The sequence below is a fragment of the Rhamphochromis sp. 'chilingali' genome (assembly GCF_963969265.1).
Source record: "Rhamphochromis sp. 'chilingali' genome assembly, chromosome: 22".
NCBI classification, from domain to species: domain Eukaryota; kingdom Metazoa; phylum Chordata; class Actinopteri; order Cichliformes; family Cichlidae; genus Rhamphochromis; species Rhamphochromis sp. 'chilingali'.
Genome location: NC_137950.1, coordinates 21,677,472 through 21,695,945, shown reverse-complemented (window position 1 = coordinate 21,695,945; position 18,474 = coordinate 21,677,472). Strand labels below are relative to the sequence as shown.

The 18,474-nt window shown below is 42.0% G+C and overlaps 1 protein-coding gene across 1 annotated transcript in view; it reads right to left on the bottom strand.

Annotated features, from left to right (window-relative positions):
* Positions 1 to 14,351, bottom strand: part of LOC308391400 (protein kinase C epsilon type-like) — a 54,206-nt gene extending 39,855 nt beyond the window's left edge. The window contains exon 1 of the mRNA XM_080874027.1: positions 13,878 to 14,351. Within this exon, the coding sequence (XP_080730153.1) occupies positions 13,878 to 14,222 (345 nt within the window). The 5' untranslated portion in view covers positions 14,223 to 14,351. The remainder of the gene's footprint in view (positions 1 to 13,877) is intronic.
* Between the last annotated feature and the right edge of the window lie 4,123 nt (positions 14,352 to 18,474).

Here is an 18,474-nt window from a genome sequence, read left to right as displayed (position 1 = left end):
TTGCATCCCCCAGTTCGCAGCAACGTGGTTACCAGTGAGCACAGAAAATCAAATTCTGCAACTTTAAACGACAGTGAAGAAAACGGAGGCGATGCCCAGGACTAAACGTCAAGGCGAGTGACTGAAGCAACTACCAATGACAGTGAAATACTGATGACTGACATATTACAAGGTGCTAAATTAATTACCAAAAGGTTACCTAGGCAACCCGGGCCTGAAACTCTAACTGGAGCAAACAACCATTAGCAACAAAGCAGGGCTACCTATGTGGACGCCCCTTCAGGGTAACAGACTTCATGGCTCTGTTCTGCTTTGCTACCTACTGCAGCTACAGCTCATCTAGACTTTTTATGGCTATCTAATGTTGAAAGCAGGCACATGGGGCAAATTCACGCACACACTGAAAAAGATTTACTACAAACTAACAACCCATTAGTCAACCAACTTAATTAGCATTTTCCTGTCTTCTCTTGATGCAGCTCCTCCCCCGCTTATCTGCTAGCTCCTGCGGGAGACTGCCTTACTGTACCCCGCGCCTTGTCTTCAATGGATTTACTGAGTCACTGCACTTTTGTGGGGGGGTTTTTAGCTTTGTGATATTTTGTGCAACTGAATACCACATATATCCGTGACATTTGCACGCCGACTAACACATTTGCAATACAACCTCACTTTGGCACAACTGGATTTAAAATCTGTGGAAAGAACTATGTATACAGCCAAAAATCTTTTGTTCTTCCGTGGCTACACAGTCACCATTTGTGTCTACGTTTTTTGAGAGTAAGTCAAATTCTTTCTGTGGATTAACACGCTTGATTCTGATAGCATACACAACATAAGTTGTAGCCAAAGCTTGACTTATGTTGCTGCAAAAAAGTGGCAAATTATGAAATTATGATGTTTTGTCCACATTTGTGCAATCGATACATTTTTGATTTACAAACTGGGTGTAATTCTGTAAATAAGTAAGTAAAATTTTATTTATATAGCACCTCTCAAGATAAAAATCACAAAGTGCTTCACAGAAGCTAAAACCTAAAAATAAAAATCAACCAAAAGCAAGTTTAAAAAGATGAGTTTTTAGCTGTTTTTTAAAAGCGACCACGGAGTCCACAGATCTCAGGCTCAAAGGGAGAGAGTTCCACAATCTGGGGGCCACAGTTACAAAAGCTTTGTCGCCTTTTGTTTTCAGCCTCGTGTGTTGGACAACCAGCAAGCTCTGGTGACATGACCTCAGGGACCTGCTGGGAATGTATGGATGTAAAAGTTCACTTATATATGTTGGTGTTTGTCTATGCAGAGCCCTGAAAGTCAAGGTCAAAACCTTAAAGTGGATTCTGAATTTAACGGGGAGCCAGTGCAGCTGAATCAGCAGGGGTGTGACATGGGAGTACTTGGAGGACTTGGTCAGAAGCTTTGCAGTAGCGTTCTGTACAACTTGCAGATGCTCCAAAGATGCTCCAAGTAAACAAAGAATTCCAATAATCCAGACGAGATGAAACAAATGCATGAATGACAACTTCCAATTCGGAGCGCGATACAATGGGACTCAGCTTAGCAATGTTTCTCAAGTGATAAAAACAGGAGCGAACCAGAGATTTTACATGAGCATCCAAAGTCAGAGCTGAGTCAATAGTAACACCAAGCTTCCTGATAGACGGTTTGGCAAATGTAGCAAGTGGACCCAAGTTTTCCATAACACTAGGTACAAAATTTTTAGGAGCACAAACAAGGACTTCAGTCTTCTCCTCATTTAGTTGAAGAAAGTTTCCAGCCATCCAACCTCTAATGGAGTCTATGCACTTATGCAAAATCTGTAGCTTGGAAACATCATGGGGCTTAAAGGAGATATATAACTGAATATCATCTGCATAGCAGTGATACAAAATGTCCTTAAAAGTGCTGAATAAGTGTTGAAGAGGAAGTAAATACAGCAAGAACAATAAAGGCCCCAAAACTGAACCTTGTGGCACACCATAGGCAAAAAAAGTAGAAGAGGAACTGTACTTAGAGGTAGCCACAGAAAAGGATCGTTCATGCAAATAGGATTCCCTGTCACAGCCAAGATATATATTCTTCTCCCTGACCTGCGACATTAACATTTTGATCAGATCGCCTTAGAGTCAATTGTGAAGAAATTTCCTGACAGGCGCTCTTGAGATTGAGATGAAAAAACAACTGCAAAGCCGTCGCTGCTGACATAAAATGGTTATAAATTCAATATTTACACTAATATAACAAATTCTGAAACTCTACACCGTCTGAATTTGTCACTTGTTTAAGATTTCTTAGAAATATGCAATGCAATAAATTCTGGCAGGCATAAACGGAGCCTATAAAACATGTTGTACTAAAATATTTGGCTTCGTAGTTGTAAAACAAAAAAGAATTTAAACTGGTTAAACCATCTTTTAAACGGATGTTGGTCGGTCTCCAATTGTAGCCCTTCAGTCTTTAATCCCGGCTGCCGTGTTGGAGCATGTGAGTGTATCTGTGCTGAAGCCAAGTGTCAAACAGTGGCTGGCTGACATCTGACGTGGCCCGTGTCCCAGCGAGGAAACGTTACACTGTGTGGTCATCACGTCTCAGAAGCTTCCAGCAGCCTCGCAGCTTCGCCCTCCAGCCTGACATGTTTACATGTACACAGAGCTTACTTCCACGCCTCATCTCCTGTCCTCTCTCAGTCATCACCACTGTTTTCCCCCTCCTCAGACTCGTCTTGCTACCTTTGCACCAACTCTGTTTTCTCTGTCAACTGAGAACTTTTTTTAAAAAACACTACCAGGAGCTATTTTTTTTTAATTGCTAAGGAAGCGATAAGCTGGTGGTAATAATCCGGTCGTTAAGTGATGACGTGACGAATCCTACTTCCGGGCCTAAAGTAGTCTGTGTTATTATGGCTTTTGTGTTGTTTGATGTTTAATGTTATGTATTTTCTTGTATTTAATCTCAAAAAGCTCCTTCATGCTTCATGCCCTGGAGGACGGGGCTGTGGCCCCCCACACCCTCTAGCAGATCATTACATGAAGGAACCTTTTAAAAAACAAAAAACAAGCGCGTCCATGCTCACAGGTGTACACACGGGTGATCACACCCACAAACTACACCCTTTTTGGCTCCTACCTCAAAGCACACTGTGTTCTGTTGCTCTTATGTGCTGCACAATAATGTTTAATATTTAGTATTTACTGTCATATTCCCATATATCATTGTGATGTTGTTTATTCTATTTGTTCTCTTCTGCTTGTTTTCTTTTTTCTTTCTCAGCAGGTGACCCAGGTGATTGATATATGCATTTTTTTTCTTTTTTTCTTCTTTTTTTTTTTTCTGCTCATTCTGTTGGTTTTTGGTTTTTGCCCTTCTCCCCCATCCCTCTTCTCAGCTGTTTCTCTTTCCCTCTTTCTTTCTCCCCTTCTTTCCCCCAGTCAAGTCTGTCCCATATTCAGTAAGTGAAAATAAAATAAACAATAAAAGGTGAATCAAATGGACCATTACGGCAAGGCTGGGATGGTCAATTTGGTAAAGTAAATCCGTTGGGCATCTTTCTTTGCCTTTAGACAACAATTCTGATGGCAAAAGAGCCAAACGGGACAGGCAAAAAAAAGAAAAAAAAAAAAAGAAGAAAAAAAAAAAAAAAAGCTCCTAAAACAGTCAGTGATCACTGACCTCCCTCGGCTTTTATTACCGCTAATCATTTATTTAAGCTCAGTTTTTAAAACCTTACGATGTAACTACAGCCCAGCCCATGCAGCAGTATATGAATGACTAACCTCGTATTGTGGATGGATTATCTCAGTTGTTCTCCTGGCTGAAGTTTGGTCCTTTTACAGCATCCTGCCATGCGATTACATTTGTTCCTGACCACCGAGAACACTCACATTAACTTTTATCGAGTGGAAAAAAAAGTTAGCTTGTTTATATTATGCTAACACAGCTGTGTCGCTAACGGTCACGTAGCACATCATTATATACCAGCTAGCCAAACTTCAGTGACCCTACAAACGTCACTGCTGTTTAGTTTTCTGTCTTCATTTATGTTGGAAGTGATAACAGAGCTGTACATTTTAATTTGTTTCCAAAACCCCGCAGTCAGGACATGCTATATTGTATTTAGATAGAAGCTAGCGAGCTAACTTCCTGCTAACTTCTAACTCTGTTAAATAAATTCCGTTTTCATGGATGCCTGGATGTTAAACTCAATTGTTACACCTGGTAGAGCAGAACGCTGATCATTTTATTAAAGATGAAAGACTTTAGACAGTTTTTCAACTCTCAGTAATGCCATAGTGATCGTTTGATATATGGACCTGCAGCGGAGTTTAGGCCCAGACACGGCTAGTGACGTCAGACTTAACGACCGGATAGCCAGCCTGACTTGAATATTACAGCCTGCAACTGTGCACACTCACTCCTTGTTGTTATTAGAATTAAATACAATAATATAAAACCACAATTAATAATCCACAACTATTGAATAAATATAATAAAAAATAATACCAGATAATCTTATGAAGAATTTAAAGCATCATTACAAAAAAAAACAATCACTAAATGGATCTTGTAGGATCTGAAATGTTACCTCTTGAGATTGTTTCAGAAAAAAACATAATTAAAGTAAAAATGAGCAATTTTTAGTTTGACTATTCCAAAAAAAAAGCACTGACTGCATTGTTATGAAAGTCCAGTCACAGACTGAGCACCACCAATAGATAAATCAAATGTTGCTGACCAGACCTTTGAGAATATATGGACGCCCTTCATCATCCTTCATGTCGAGAATTTGAATATATAACAAACTGAGGATGTTTCCCTCCGCTCTTCTTTTCTTTTTTTGTTTTGTGAAGCTGCAAAACAGAAGCCTCGCCCTTCTGTGTGTGTGTGTTTTCCTTTTCTTTTTCTTTTTCTGGCAAAAAAGCTTGAATATACTTTAAACGTACAAGATGTTCTGATTTATGGCTGTATTGTGTTAAAATTTAATAAAAACGCTGCTGCAAAAAAAATAAAAAATAAAATAATGCACAACAATCATAAGGGCAAAACGTCACGGTAAAAAATAATCTGTCAAACATAAACAGCTTGTAACATTAATAAAGTGAAAGGCATGCTGGGTAACAGGCTGTTAACAGCTGGGAGACAGTGAGGAGAGGTGGAGGTTTAGAAGAACAGAGCCAAAGTAACTTTCAACCAATAGCAGAGCTGTTTCTGCAGTCTGGACGCCTTTCAGGCTTCAAGAAAATGAGGCTCTTTTTTCACCATTTCTAAGTGTGAGCAGGGCCAGAACAGCAGGAAACAAGGTGATGGTAACGTGTTACTCGAAAGTACCTGGAGTTTTTACCTGGAGATAGAATCGCTTTGGTGGAGAAATTTTGGAAGAATGAGTGCAAGTGGAAACCATTCTGAAACCTTACAACGTAACCTGAGCTGTAAGCTATTGTGCACCTCCCTGTGAATGTAAGTAACTTACTAAATGTAAGTATTTGTTCTCTGCACATTGCTTTGCAATAACGGTCAATCGCTAACGGTAATTCAAGCTTCTGGTTGCCTAGGTAATCTCTAATTACCTAAGCAACTGTTGGCGTGTCCACCACCCCGCTGGACACGAATCTACAATATCCTTCACTGTCATTGGTATTTGTTTAATTCAATTGAGAAACATATCAGCAGTGGTTATTTTGCCCATCATCGCTTGGTCTCTGCTCACATCACTGTAAATTATTTCCTGTGCGTACACCCCTTGACTCTAAACCTCTGCCACAAATATGTAAGCGCCTCAGAGTAAATTATTTTACAGAATAAGATTTCCATGGTATCATTTTTTTGTAGACATTATTTCTTTGTTCTTTGTTCACAGGGGCAGCACAGGGGCACCACAGGGGACTGTCCTCTCCCCCTTCCTCTTCACCCTCTACACCACAGACTTCAGCCACTGCACAGAGACCTGCCATCTTCAGAAGTTTTCTGATGACTCTGCGGTGGTTGGATGCATCAGCAGGGATGATGAGACAGAGTACCGGGCTGTGGTCGACTCCTTTGTCACGTGGTGTGAGCAGAATCATCTGCAGCTCAACGTGGCAAAGACCAAGGAACTGATCGTGGACTTCAGGAAGACCAGGAAACACTTGACCCCTGTTTCAATTCAGGGGGTCAGTGTTGACATTGTGGAGGACTATAAATACCTTGGAGTACACATTGACAATAAACTGGACTGGGCTAAAAACACCACAGCACTTTACAGGAAGGGCCAGAGTCGTCTCTATTTTTTGAGGCGACTGAGGTCCTTCAACATCTGCCAGAAAATGCTGAGGATTTTCTATGAGTCTGTTGTGGCCAGTGCGATCCTCTATGCTGTTGCATGCTGGGGGAGCAGGCAGAGGGTCGCAGATGCCAACAGACTTAATAAACTAATCCGTAAGGCCAGCAATGTTGTGGGGATGGAGCTGGACTCCCTCAAGGTGGTGTCGGAGAGGCGGATGCTGTCCAAGATAAAGACAATGTTGGATAACACCTCCCACCCACTCCATGACATGCTGGTCAGTCACAGGAGCACGTTCAGTGAGAGACTGAGATTACCGAAAAGCACCACTGAACGACACAGGAAATCATTCCTGCCTGTGGCCATCTCCCTGTACAACGCATCCACTTAACACACTGTTTGCTGCTACAACTACACATGTTTCTTTTCCAACTATTTATTTATGAGTGACTTATGTATGTATGTATGTATATATATGTATATATTGTACTATTCTTAGTTAGCGTATTGTCTGTCTTGTCTTAATGTTGGTTTAAAATGGAGCACTGTAACAAAAATAATTTCCCCCAGGGATCAATAAAGTATTCTGATTCTGATTCTGATTATTTCTTTTTTCTTCTGTTAAAAAAAAGCAACCCACCCTAAATCTATATATGAGCTTACAGTCAATACTGTAATAATTGCTAATAATGGAGAAAGCAACAGAATTTCCTCTGCAGTGTATGTGAAGTAAAACCACCAAACTGCAGGGCTGAAAAAACTGCAGATCCTCTAATGGCCACTTGGGGCGAGTCAATCCCACTGACAGATTTTGAATTTTCAAACATATTCCAGTGAAGCATTTCAGTCACGAAATAATAAACACAGCTGCTATACTGAACAGAAAACAATACATAAATGGCGGTGTAACTAACCTGTGTGTCCTAAACGGTACATTACGCCGTTGACGATCTAAACAGCAACTCTATTTTGTGACGAATGATTAATTACTGTTTTGTTACTGAGTAAAACTTGTCCAAACCTGCCTGAGGCTTGATTTACAGAGCCCAGTGGTTGATGCTGTAATGTCGTGTCTCACCGACTACCTGAATACATCATCGGCATAATTATGCTGGTGAGTAAAGTGGAATTTCCCTTGAAGAGTGGGCACGCAGCACAAGGGAACCCTTTAAGTCTCTCTACCTTTGAAGGCCTTGAGTTTGAATCACTCTTCCTTCTAAAAGAACTAAAACGCTGCTTTTCTTGCTTTTTTCTCTGCCCTTTCTTACCCCCTGACCCCCCCCCCCCCCCCCCCCCCACCAAAAGAAAAAAGCTCCTACCTACCCATCTCTCTCTCTCTATCTCTGATGTGTCTGTGGGTGAGTGACTGTCACCAAGGGGACGGGGCTGTCACTGTCACCATGGGGATGGGCTCCGTAGAGCATCTCAATTACTGAGTGGGACAATTAATAAGCATCAAAGTCCTGGTTAATATTTCACCAGCAGCACAAAGCAGGAACCAGCGCTTGGGTCCCGGGGAGATGGAGAGGTGGTGGAAGACAAAAGAGAACAGGAAGCAGAGGGGATGCGGATAACAGCGCACATACGACAGAGATGGAGCGATGACGAGATGGGATGAGAGAGGCAGCAGAAGGGCGGAGGAAGTGAGAAAGATGGAGCTGAGGTACACATGCCTCAGTGTTCTTCTGAACAGCAGGAAGTATGCCATTTGGCTGTACTCTGTGCTGGGTCTCACTGTGTATTACTGTACACTTCGGTTTTTGTCACTGATCTGCTCTAAGTACTGCAAACTCTGCCGAGGTTTCAATAATTCGTACACACTAAAGTGGTCTATTTTGCTTATTTTCTTGAAAGCGACCAAATAATGTCAATATATGTGCAAATAATTCCTATGATGCAAAATCTCAGGCTTCAGACTGCTGAACCCTGGGCTGTGAGCACAGAAGCTCCACCCACCCACATTGGGAGGGGCAGCCAATCACAAGAAAGACGGGTTAAATGGAGAGCAGAGGAAGCTAAAACGTTTGATTCAGACAGAGAATGGATGGATGAAAGGTCCAATGTAAGAGAAAAAGAATATATTTTAATTAATGATTTAGGTGATCTTCTTCATAATCCAGTTGCCCTCTCTTCCCCCTATTAGATTGCCAATTACTGATATTATTGCTGCTTAGAAGGGCAGTGGTTAATATACAATGATAGGGGTAGCGTGATCCAGGATCCATTATGCAAACTGTATTAAGTCACAGATTTTGTGGAGCTCTATACTGTTTTTTTTCCTTCAGACCTGGCGTTCTACTGACTTGTTCAATGGCCCTCTTTGCACACAGCAGACTTAATGATCATAGTCCAAGAACAAAAACATGGCACTGCAACTGAGCACAAAAGATTTCTTTTAGCTAGGCTTAACTGAATATTAAATTATTTTTGTGTCTTATGGAAAATCTTTTGCAAACTCAAAAAACACGATGTCTACAGAATGGATGAGCTACTGGATGAATATAGTGGCTATGAGAGACTGGACTGGCTGAGTTCACAACTGCTAATTTAATGTTGTGCCTTGAGAATTCAACTTGGTAAATAATTACCTGCAAAGCACAAATGTAATCTAATCTAAGACTAGTATTTGGCTCAAATCACTGCTTGTTCCCCTAATTTCTGTCTCCTTTTTTTTTTTTTAAAAAAAGGAGGAGGTTGCCGACCCCTGGCCTAGGCTGACAAGCAATGTCAATTCAGAAATCATATTTGACACTGGATAACATATATCTGTACCTGCTTTTCATTTGGAGGCTGCAAGCGGTAACATCCTTCATCTCCCTGCTTTGTTTAAGTCCTTCAGTTCACTGATGTAACCTGGTTTAAAACCAAAATAATCCCAGATGGGTGATTCTGCATTTGCTGAAAATGGGACGGGGAGTGGGGGGATCTATCTGTTTACTTAGTTTAGTCTTAAGCCCTTTTTCCATTAGTACCTACTTGGATCAACTCAGCACGGTTCGCCACGGTTTTCAGCGTTTTCCATTAGGTCATAGTAGCTGGTACCAGATACTTTTTTAGTACCCGCTCAACTGGGGTTCCAAGCGATCGCAGCAGGCACTAAAGTGTGACATCATCAGACTGCATGCCACTGACTGGCTGGTCAGTAGCATCACTCGATGAGTCAAGAAAGCCTCTCGTTCATGAAAATTAAAACAGCCATTTTTGAAACCCAGCAACTAAGGAAATGGTTAAAACAACGCCATGGTCCCCCAGTCAGACAAAAAGTCACAGACCGAGCAGCAGGTTTCATTTGACGTCCACCTTTTTTGTAGAGTTCGTGTGCCATATTAATAACATTGTGGGACGCTCGGACATGTTTCTGTCACGACAACCACGCACATTCGCTAGTACCAGATTGTAGTGGAAAACCAGTCAATCCAAATCAAGTCATGGCGATCCGTGGCGAATGGCAAAGGGGCTTTAGTTATCTATCTCCAACTACAACATATAGCTAATGTTCATTCAAAAGTCAATATTAATATTTAGCCAATGAACCAAAGTAAAAGACTGACTGTTTAAATTGATGACGGCTAAATTTGGCTAAACTTTTCGGTCAATGACAGGGATTAATGTTTGGTCGGTGTGCATCCTGAGGGAGGAATGAATGCACGGTACGGTAATCCGTTAGAAAGAATCTTCTTTAGGATTCTAGGTTTTTAGGATTCATCCTCTGGGGATAAACTTTTCCAAATTCTGACCAGAACTTTGAAGTTACATAATTAGTTGACCAAAAGACAATCTGTCATCATTTTTGATTGTCATTAACTGTTGAAGCTATTTAAAAAGCCAGAATACCTAAAGAGCATTTCATTCCACCTTAATAAGATGCAAGCAGAGAGTTCCCCATGCGGCTATGAAGGTCATTCATTACTATTTTGTGACCTTTTAAGGGTCAAATAAGTAACAGATAAATTTACCATGAAAGAATTAGTGAGCTAGATTTAAAGCCTTACCACCCAGTTTAATTTGCTTGCTCATTTTTACATACAGAGAGATTTATACAGAGGGTTTGCATCCACCACCGAGCAGAAAAGGTTGAAAAGATCTGATTCCAGAAGTCATTCTTGTGTTAACAGTATTCTCTGTTTATCCCTAATAATGTATTTTTTGTGAAACATACAGCGAGTAGTGATAAATCAGTGTGTGAGAGGCAGGCTGGCCTATTTTATTTTTATTTTTTGTATAAATGAGTTTAAAAAAAAACTGAAGAGAAAACCCTGTCTGATCTGAGTCAGACAACCTATTAACGAGTATACTATATTTCCCACCGCTACCTCCTTGTTGAGACTGAACATCACATCCTTCCTTCCTCGCTTAAGACAGAGGCGCACGAGAAGGTAAGAGCATCAGGAGGAAGCAGATAAAAGAGGAGTTTAAGGTGCACGAGCGAGGCAGGAAGAGGAAGATGATGGGTAAACGAAGGGTGGGCGGGAGAGTGGGGGTGTTCTTAAAGCTGAAAGATGAGCTCGCTGCTGAAGAGGGGAGGATGAGAAAGACTCGGGAGGCAGAAATGGTGAGTAATGGAATAATGGGGGGGGGGGGGGGGGGGGGGTGAGAGGGACTGTGTCGCTCTGAGGCAGATGTATTGACGAGCCGGCTGGCTGATCGATGGGATGTGGTCAATCAGCACATTGATCCATATGCTCTGACCTCACTTTGGATGGCTGAGGGGCAAAGTGGGTGCCTGTGTGTGTGCTGGTTTATATACAAGTGCGTGTGCTGACATAGCATAAGGTTATGTAACTGCACATCAATTAACCCCCACCCCCCGTTAAGGAAACCTAGTTTGGCAAGCATGAAATCATATACACTTTCACATTCGACACTCATTAACAGAGCTCACACTGACATTTTTTGCAGCATTGCATCATGAAAATAAGCTTCCTAAGACTTTAGATTTGCGATTAATTCACCACAATGAGCATTTTGTTGCCCCTCTTTTTTTTTTTTAAGATTACATCACGGTCATATGTTAATCCAGCTGAGAGCAGGGCCTCTATTAAATACTCTTACTTCAAAGAGGAAAATGACATTTCACAAAATAAACTGTAATAATATTGTAATAAGTGGGTGCTGTGATTTCATATCCTCTTCCAAAGGCCTGACAGTGGATTTTCATTGTGTGTGTGTGTGTGTGTCTTGCCTGAAACAGTTGCCTGAAAGGTAGAAAATTATCAGAGTATTTCACAATGTGCTTTGGAGAACAGTCTGCCGTTATCCTCTCCCCCTCCCAACTCTGTCCTGAAATCACCTTCATTAGCCTTTCGTCTAACATAAGGCAAGTTGACACAAAATGAGGGGAAGCAGTGGAACGAGATCACATGTTATAACTGGAGACAAAACTTGCAGACCTAAAACAAACAGCTCTTTATTCCCTTACATACAAATCTATGTGTAGCAATCCAACATCACAGTCTTAACGTTAAATGATGGGAAACCATAGTATAGTTTTCTCCTCTGCATAGCTGAGTACATCTCTGAAAGGACAGTAAAACTAATAAATAAGTAAAAAAACAAACTTATCTTGAGCTGCAATGCTGCGTTTTCGGAGGGGGGTTAAAGAAAACAACAGCTCCTGTTTCTGCGAGTGCAAAGAGACAGGAGGAATGCGATGAACTGTGAAAGGGCGACTGCAAGTCGAACCTGAGATGCCCAAACCAGATGCAATGCAAGTCCGAACAGCTCCTGTGTCACAGATAACGAGGGTAAAGCTGCATGATAATAGAATGGAAAACAAGTCGCCCCTACATGGTCTCATTTCACATTAGAAAAAGACGACTCCATGACTTTGGTTGGAGGTTGATATTGGCATTTATAGAAAGTATAAGAGTAACGGAGACAGAAGAAACACCCTTCAACCATGTTATGAGTGTTGATGTTGCATAGTTCAGCCACTAGAGGGCACTCTGCAAATTCCCCGTTGGAAACACTTTCTTGTAAGGCCACGAACACAACAAACAGCTAATCTGAGCAGAGTGCAAATAACTTAAAAATGACCACACGTAACAAGTGTTAGGGAAATCCGTTTCTCATGAAAGAAAAACCATATCGGCCGATATGCTGGAATATTGGATTCTTAAATGACCAAATATCGGTATCGGCTTTTATAATGTGGTATCAGTCAGACTCCAGCTGTTATATCCATACACACCTGCAGTGTGACAACGACAGACTGCAGCACAGCTAAGGAATATGAATAACAGAAGTGGAGGCTCTGACGAAGAGCTCAGTGCAAATGTTTGACACTGGAAGAGAGCATTTAATAATAAACATAAGGTAAACATCTTCTTCTTCCTTCTTGATCCTATCCCTAGCATCTTCCTCCGCATGTTCTCCTTCACAACATCCACGAATCTTCTCTATGGTCTTCCTCTTTTCCTCCTGCCTGGCAGCTCCATATTTAACATCCTTTGTTCAGTATATCCACTATCCCTCCTCTGCACATGTCCAAACCATCTCCGCCTTGCCTCACTAACGTTGTCATAAATATGAAGGCCCACTTCATTGTAAAAGGCTCTGAACTGAAACCAGAGGTTTCACTGGATAGGGATGGTGTCAGTCTTGATACTGAATGAAACTAGAGTTAAACATATATTTGTTACCGATTAAAGTGGACATATTGTGTAGCTGTTAAGTGTAGTTATATTTCTGTGAAGGAAAAAATCAGTGCTGCAGACTTTTAAGTCGAGCATTACACTGGACCTTGGTGCAGGCCCTTGGTTTATCTACCTTCTGAAACAACCTTTTTCCCCTTTAAATCAACTAGCCTCTCACTGGCTACAATTCACAAACAGACGGTTTGAACATCAGGTTACAACAAGAGAGGAAACTTCAGTGTGAAATGGAGCCTTTAGGAGATAGATGCTGGTATTGTAACATGAAACTGGTGGTTTAGAAAAGTCTTGTTCTGAAGCAATCACACTCTTATCATTTTTCATGTTTTTTAAACTGACTATACGGAAAGAGGGGCAGATTTGATTGTGAAACCAGCTAACAACTTGTCAAACGTTAGCCGACTGATCAAAATCTTCCAAAATGGACTCTAGTAGGTCCGTAACCATGAGTATCACCCCCTGGTGGATATTACAAAGAATCTTGGTTGAAGGTACTGTCATGTTAGTTTCACTTTTCAGACCTGGAAGCCACCACCATCTTTTATACTGTCTGTAATAGGAACCTGAAGCTGGAGGGGAGGGCGGACCTCTTGTGAGCAGAAAACAAGCATAATAAGGTCCTAAAGTCCTCGCCATCATATTGTAGTCTTTTTCAGTTTCACCCACTGGTGTGGCAAAGGCTCACGTTTGAATTTTGGGAATAGAAGACCAACAGTATTGATTCCTTACGCAATAATAACCGACAGGTGAAACCTGGGAATACTTTTTCCTAGCTGTTCACTGTGAACAGGAACATGAAACAAGCAGTCAAGCAATGGCATGCATACCACAGCCTAATAGACCACATAAAATACACTATGCAGATACAGTGTTTAGGATTTCCTTCCACCTGCACATGCAAAACTGTGGCTTTCACCTACAGACACGCACACCTACACACACGCATACACAGCTACAGATCAAACGCATACCCAGTCTTCGTAGTGCCTGGTTCCGTTCTGCAGCAGGTCCTCCAGCTGGATGGTGCAGTTGGCCACAAAGTCATCATACCCGATGGGTGCATCGTGGAACACTGACAGCTCCAGGCTCCTTCCCTCACGCACCTCGGTGCAGAACTCCTGGTGCCAAACGGGACTGTTGGTCTTGGTTCTGGTGGCGGTCTGGCCTAGTCGGGTCTGATCCAGATTCAGAGCCAGGTAGGGGTCCAGCAGGAAGGAGCCGCTCTTCCCCACTGCGTGACGCAGCGCCCATGGAGTGGGCTTTAGGTCCACCGCCTCACAAACCCGCACCTTCAACAGACCACTGAACACAGGCATGGCTGCTGGGAAGTGTGTGTGCGTAAAAGGATGAGTGTGTGTGTGTGTGTGTGTGTGTGTGTGTGTGTGTGTGTGTGTGTGTGTGTGTGTGTGTGTGTGTGTGTGTGTGTGTGGGTGTTTAGGCTAGTCTGCCTGTTCCTGCTCCTGTACACAGAGTGTTTCCTTCCAATGAGCGGGGTCACTGCACAGTCCTGCTACATCCCATAATGCCGCTGGCTCCTTGGACTCTCAGTCTAGTACAGCCATATCAGAACAGCTCGTTATCCACACACGCGCGCAGAGACGCCAACAGGGCAGCTGACTGATCCCCAGCAGACTGAAAAACGCAGAAATAACGCGGACTCACACCCTTCAGGGGTCTCCTGGTGGACGCTCTCCCACCGAGGCGGCTGCCTTGTTTGTTTACGATCGGTCTCGTGAGCCACACAAAATTCCTGTTACCGCGGAAACAGAACGGGGTATGAATGTCTCTGATCAGAAACGCAGGTTGACTGGCTCACGTTCACGTGAAGTCCCGGAGCTTCCCCGCGGTCCTCGTGTGTCTCTCCCGGGTCAAGGTGGAAGAGAGCGCGACCAGCCGCGCCTAGCCATCCGGGATTGGTTCTCCTCTTCCAGCCCGTCTCGGCTCACTCGCTCCTCTCCTGGATAATCTCCTTCCTAAGACCTCACGGCACCGCGATATTTGCGCGTAACCCTCGGAAAGCAGTGCCTTTTATTGCCCCCCCACCCCCCCAAATGACGGTTTTTTGGGGGGTCACGAGCACCCCAAACACATCCCAGTGCTCCGCTCCCGTTTCGCTTTTTTTTTTCTCCTTTCGCTCTCTGCGCGCTCCCCTCGCTTCCCGTCCCCTCGCTCCTGAATCTGTGAGTGAGCGCGAGCTGCAGGAAATGCGCAAAACGCGTCACCCGCGTTGCCGGGCTTCTGCGCCGGATGAGAGAAAAGAAAGACAGAGAGAATCTGTGTGCGCGTGCGTGCGTGCATACATACGTGTGTGCGTGTGTGTGTGTGCTCAGCTGGAAGAGGTGTTTTTAAAAGAGGGGCGATGGAATTCACCCGCAGGCGTGGAGTAATGTGTATGTGTGAACGCGCGTGTCATGGCCAGACAGCCCACAGAGCCCATCAGTCCTCATGCATGACCACAGACAGCCTCACGCACAGTTAGAGAGTCTGAAGAGACAGGGCTGATATTGTTGAGTAAATCTGGTGGCAGCACTTTATAATACAGCCCGCGTTTTACCACACCCTGAATATAGGATGTGATTTTCAGGTTCCTAAAATACTACAGATTCCCAATGATACTTAAAAAATGAGTCATAGTCAACAGTTGTTTGTTGTTTTTAAGATTAAATCATTTTAACACTAAACATTTTTAAGTAATAAAGCTTTATTAAAGAGTATCCCAACTGCCTTTTACACAATTTTTATTTCATTGTTTGCAAGCTTTGATGGTTTCACAGGGAAAATTGAAAAGTTATGACACTGTCCGCGTCGATTTTCTGTCAGACTTTCTGCCCTTGTCATCTGCTCTGTGCAGATTGACATGTCTTCCTAAAAAGAGAGACAGACAGACAGACAGAGAAAAAACAGACTAGGCCTATTTTAAGCAACGTGGAGCAGAGAGCCGCTTGGACACTTGTGGTACGTCTGGTAGAATTACAAGCATTGTCTTGAGCAGGTGCAGTCGGCTCCAGTGGTGATGAAAAGCCGGAACCATGTCTGTTGTATTCCTGGGGTTAGGCTTTATTATAAAGGGTTTCAACCCTGCTTTGTATTTAATTAGGGTTCCAGGATGCCTTTTACAGTAATCTAAGCATCCCTTCTTACATTGTAGATACTAACAGAGCTACAGTCTGTATTATAAAGTGTTCCAGGCTTCATTATATTATGGAGTATCCCAAAGAGCACTTCTTATTTTGTAATTACACATTAATAGGTGTCTAGGCTGTATTTTAGAGTAGTCTAATATGCTTCAAGATACAATACATACTAATAGAGCTTCAGGCTGCATTACTTCCCTATATCCTGAAGCTCCTAAATCCCTTATTCTTTTGTAATCAGACATTACTACTAGGGTTGAAGGCTGTATAATAGATTATCCTAAAGACCCTGTCTTATTTTTGTAATTACATGTTACTATTAGGGGTCCAGGCTGCCTTTTAGACTAGGCTAACCTTCTCTTCTTACATTGTAATTACACCACAATAATAGGGCTCCAGGCTATATTGTAGAGTAATCCAATGAGCCCTTCTTATTATTTTATAATCAACCATTACTTTTATAGGGGTTTAGGTTCAATTTTAGAGTACCCTGTCCCCTTCTTACCTTAAAGCAAACAGTTACCAGTTCTTCGAAAAAATAGTTATATTCTGGGTTTTTTCTCTTGTCCCTTAAAAACTGCAAATTGCTACTCTTTTTTTCCACTGTACTTACGGAATTTAACTAGCCTAAATTCCGCATATTTACATAATAAATGTTCTGAAATGTCATCATCAAATCATCACCAAATAACTTCATTTAACTAGATTTAGAGATTAATTCAAATTTTAACAGACTATAAAAAGGGTTGGTGGGTTTTATCCACATATACAGGGAGGAGGTAGAGCCTCCTTAAAAATTCATATTCTTTCATTACATTTCATGTGATAATAAAAAAACATTACATTTAATTATATTTTTTTAATAAATTGCCCATTTTCTATAAAAATTATCATATTCACCCAAAATGTCTATAGTTTCTTTCCCCAAATAGAAACTTAGAATAGTTCCAAAATATTACATGAAAATGCTCCAGAACCTCTGTTTTCACATTTCTTCTCACATGAAAGAGCCCTGAAAGTAAGAAACCATCTACACTTTTTCAAATTGCTGGAATAGTATTTTAGTATCTTATAAAGTACTACAGTAATACTGGCTACTCCTATAAGAGTATAATAGATGTTTGACTGGTTTTTAAATCAGCAGTGAGTGATGCAATTTCAGAAATGTCCCAAGACATGCCAGTACTCAAAACAATCAAATTTAGATATATATTCATTACTTATGCTGTTCTAAACTTTATTTAAAACTACACCACAAGCATAGCGCTGTTTTTGTCATAAATCTTCTGGACTCTATGTTAGTGAAGCCCTGACCTCCTGTGCACTCGCTCAAGCAACATACACATCCTGGAACTTATAACTGCAAAGTATCTGCTAAAACTCCAGCTTTTCCCTGCTGTCTGCCTCCACTAGTCCTTAAACAGAGCGAAACCATAATCAAACGTCATCATTTCTTCTCCTCCGAACGTGCTGCTTGTTTATTCCTTTGTTGGTTTGGAATTGAAATATAACTCTTACAATTACAGCTGCTGAAAACATAACAAACACATCTTCACAAAGAGCCTCTTGGCCATGTCTTTTTTCATATTTTTTCCCTATGGAGGAATCTGAGCATCTTAACCATGGAGCCAGTGGTAGAAGAGGTACCCAGGTCTTATCACAACCAAAAGTCTTCTTTTGGATACTCACTTAGGCCACAGTGGCCTCTATCGTGTCCTATGCCTAGTATCCTTGTTTGTCACACCAACCCTCTGTGTGTCCTCCTACTTCCATTACTGTGGCCTGTCTGGCAGCTCCATTTTCTATACCCTTTACCCAATATATCCACCATCCCTCCTCTTCACATGTCCAAACTCTCTCAAGCTTACCTCTATACTTTGTCTCTAAAGGTGTCCCCCTGACATACTCATTTCTAATTCTGTCCAGTGAAAACAGTAGCATCTTCCACTCCGCTACATCCAGCTGGTTCTCCTGTCTGAAATAATGTATTATTTATTTATTTAGATATCAAATTATGATCTAGTAAATTAAATAGAATGATGAGTAAAATGTCATCATATCATCAGAGACTGTTTATTAACGCCTATGCAGTTTATGATCAGGCCTGTCCAACTGCGCCACCTGCTGGTGCAAGAAAAGTATCACCGGAAGGATGACGCTATCAGTCGTGATGTCACTGAACGCTGTGTTCAAGTGCAGCTCGGAGATCGTTGCCATTTTGCAATGGTCAGGAGGAAAAAGGTCGTCCAGTCGTCTGTGCTGGAAAACCATTGCGTGTTAAAACAAAATGCTATTCTGATCTTCTCGCGCTTCACAGGATAGTGTGACTCACGCCGAACCAAGATAAATGCCAAGAAATATGAGTCAGTTGTCTCAGAAATACTACCCAAGTGGTGGAGCCAGACTAATGTTGGAGATGATGGTTTAAAAATAT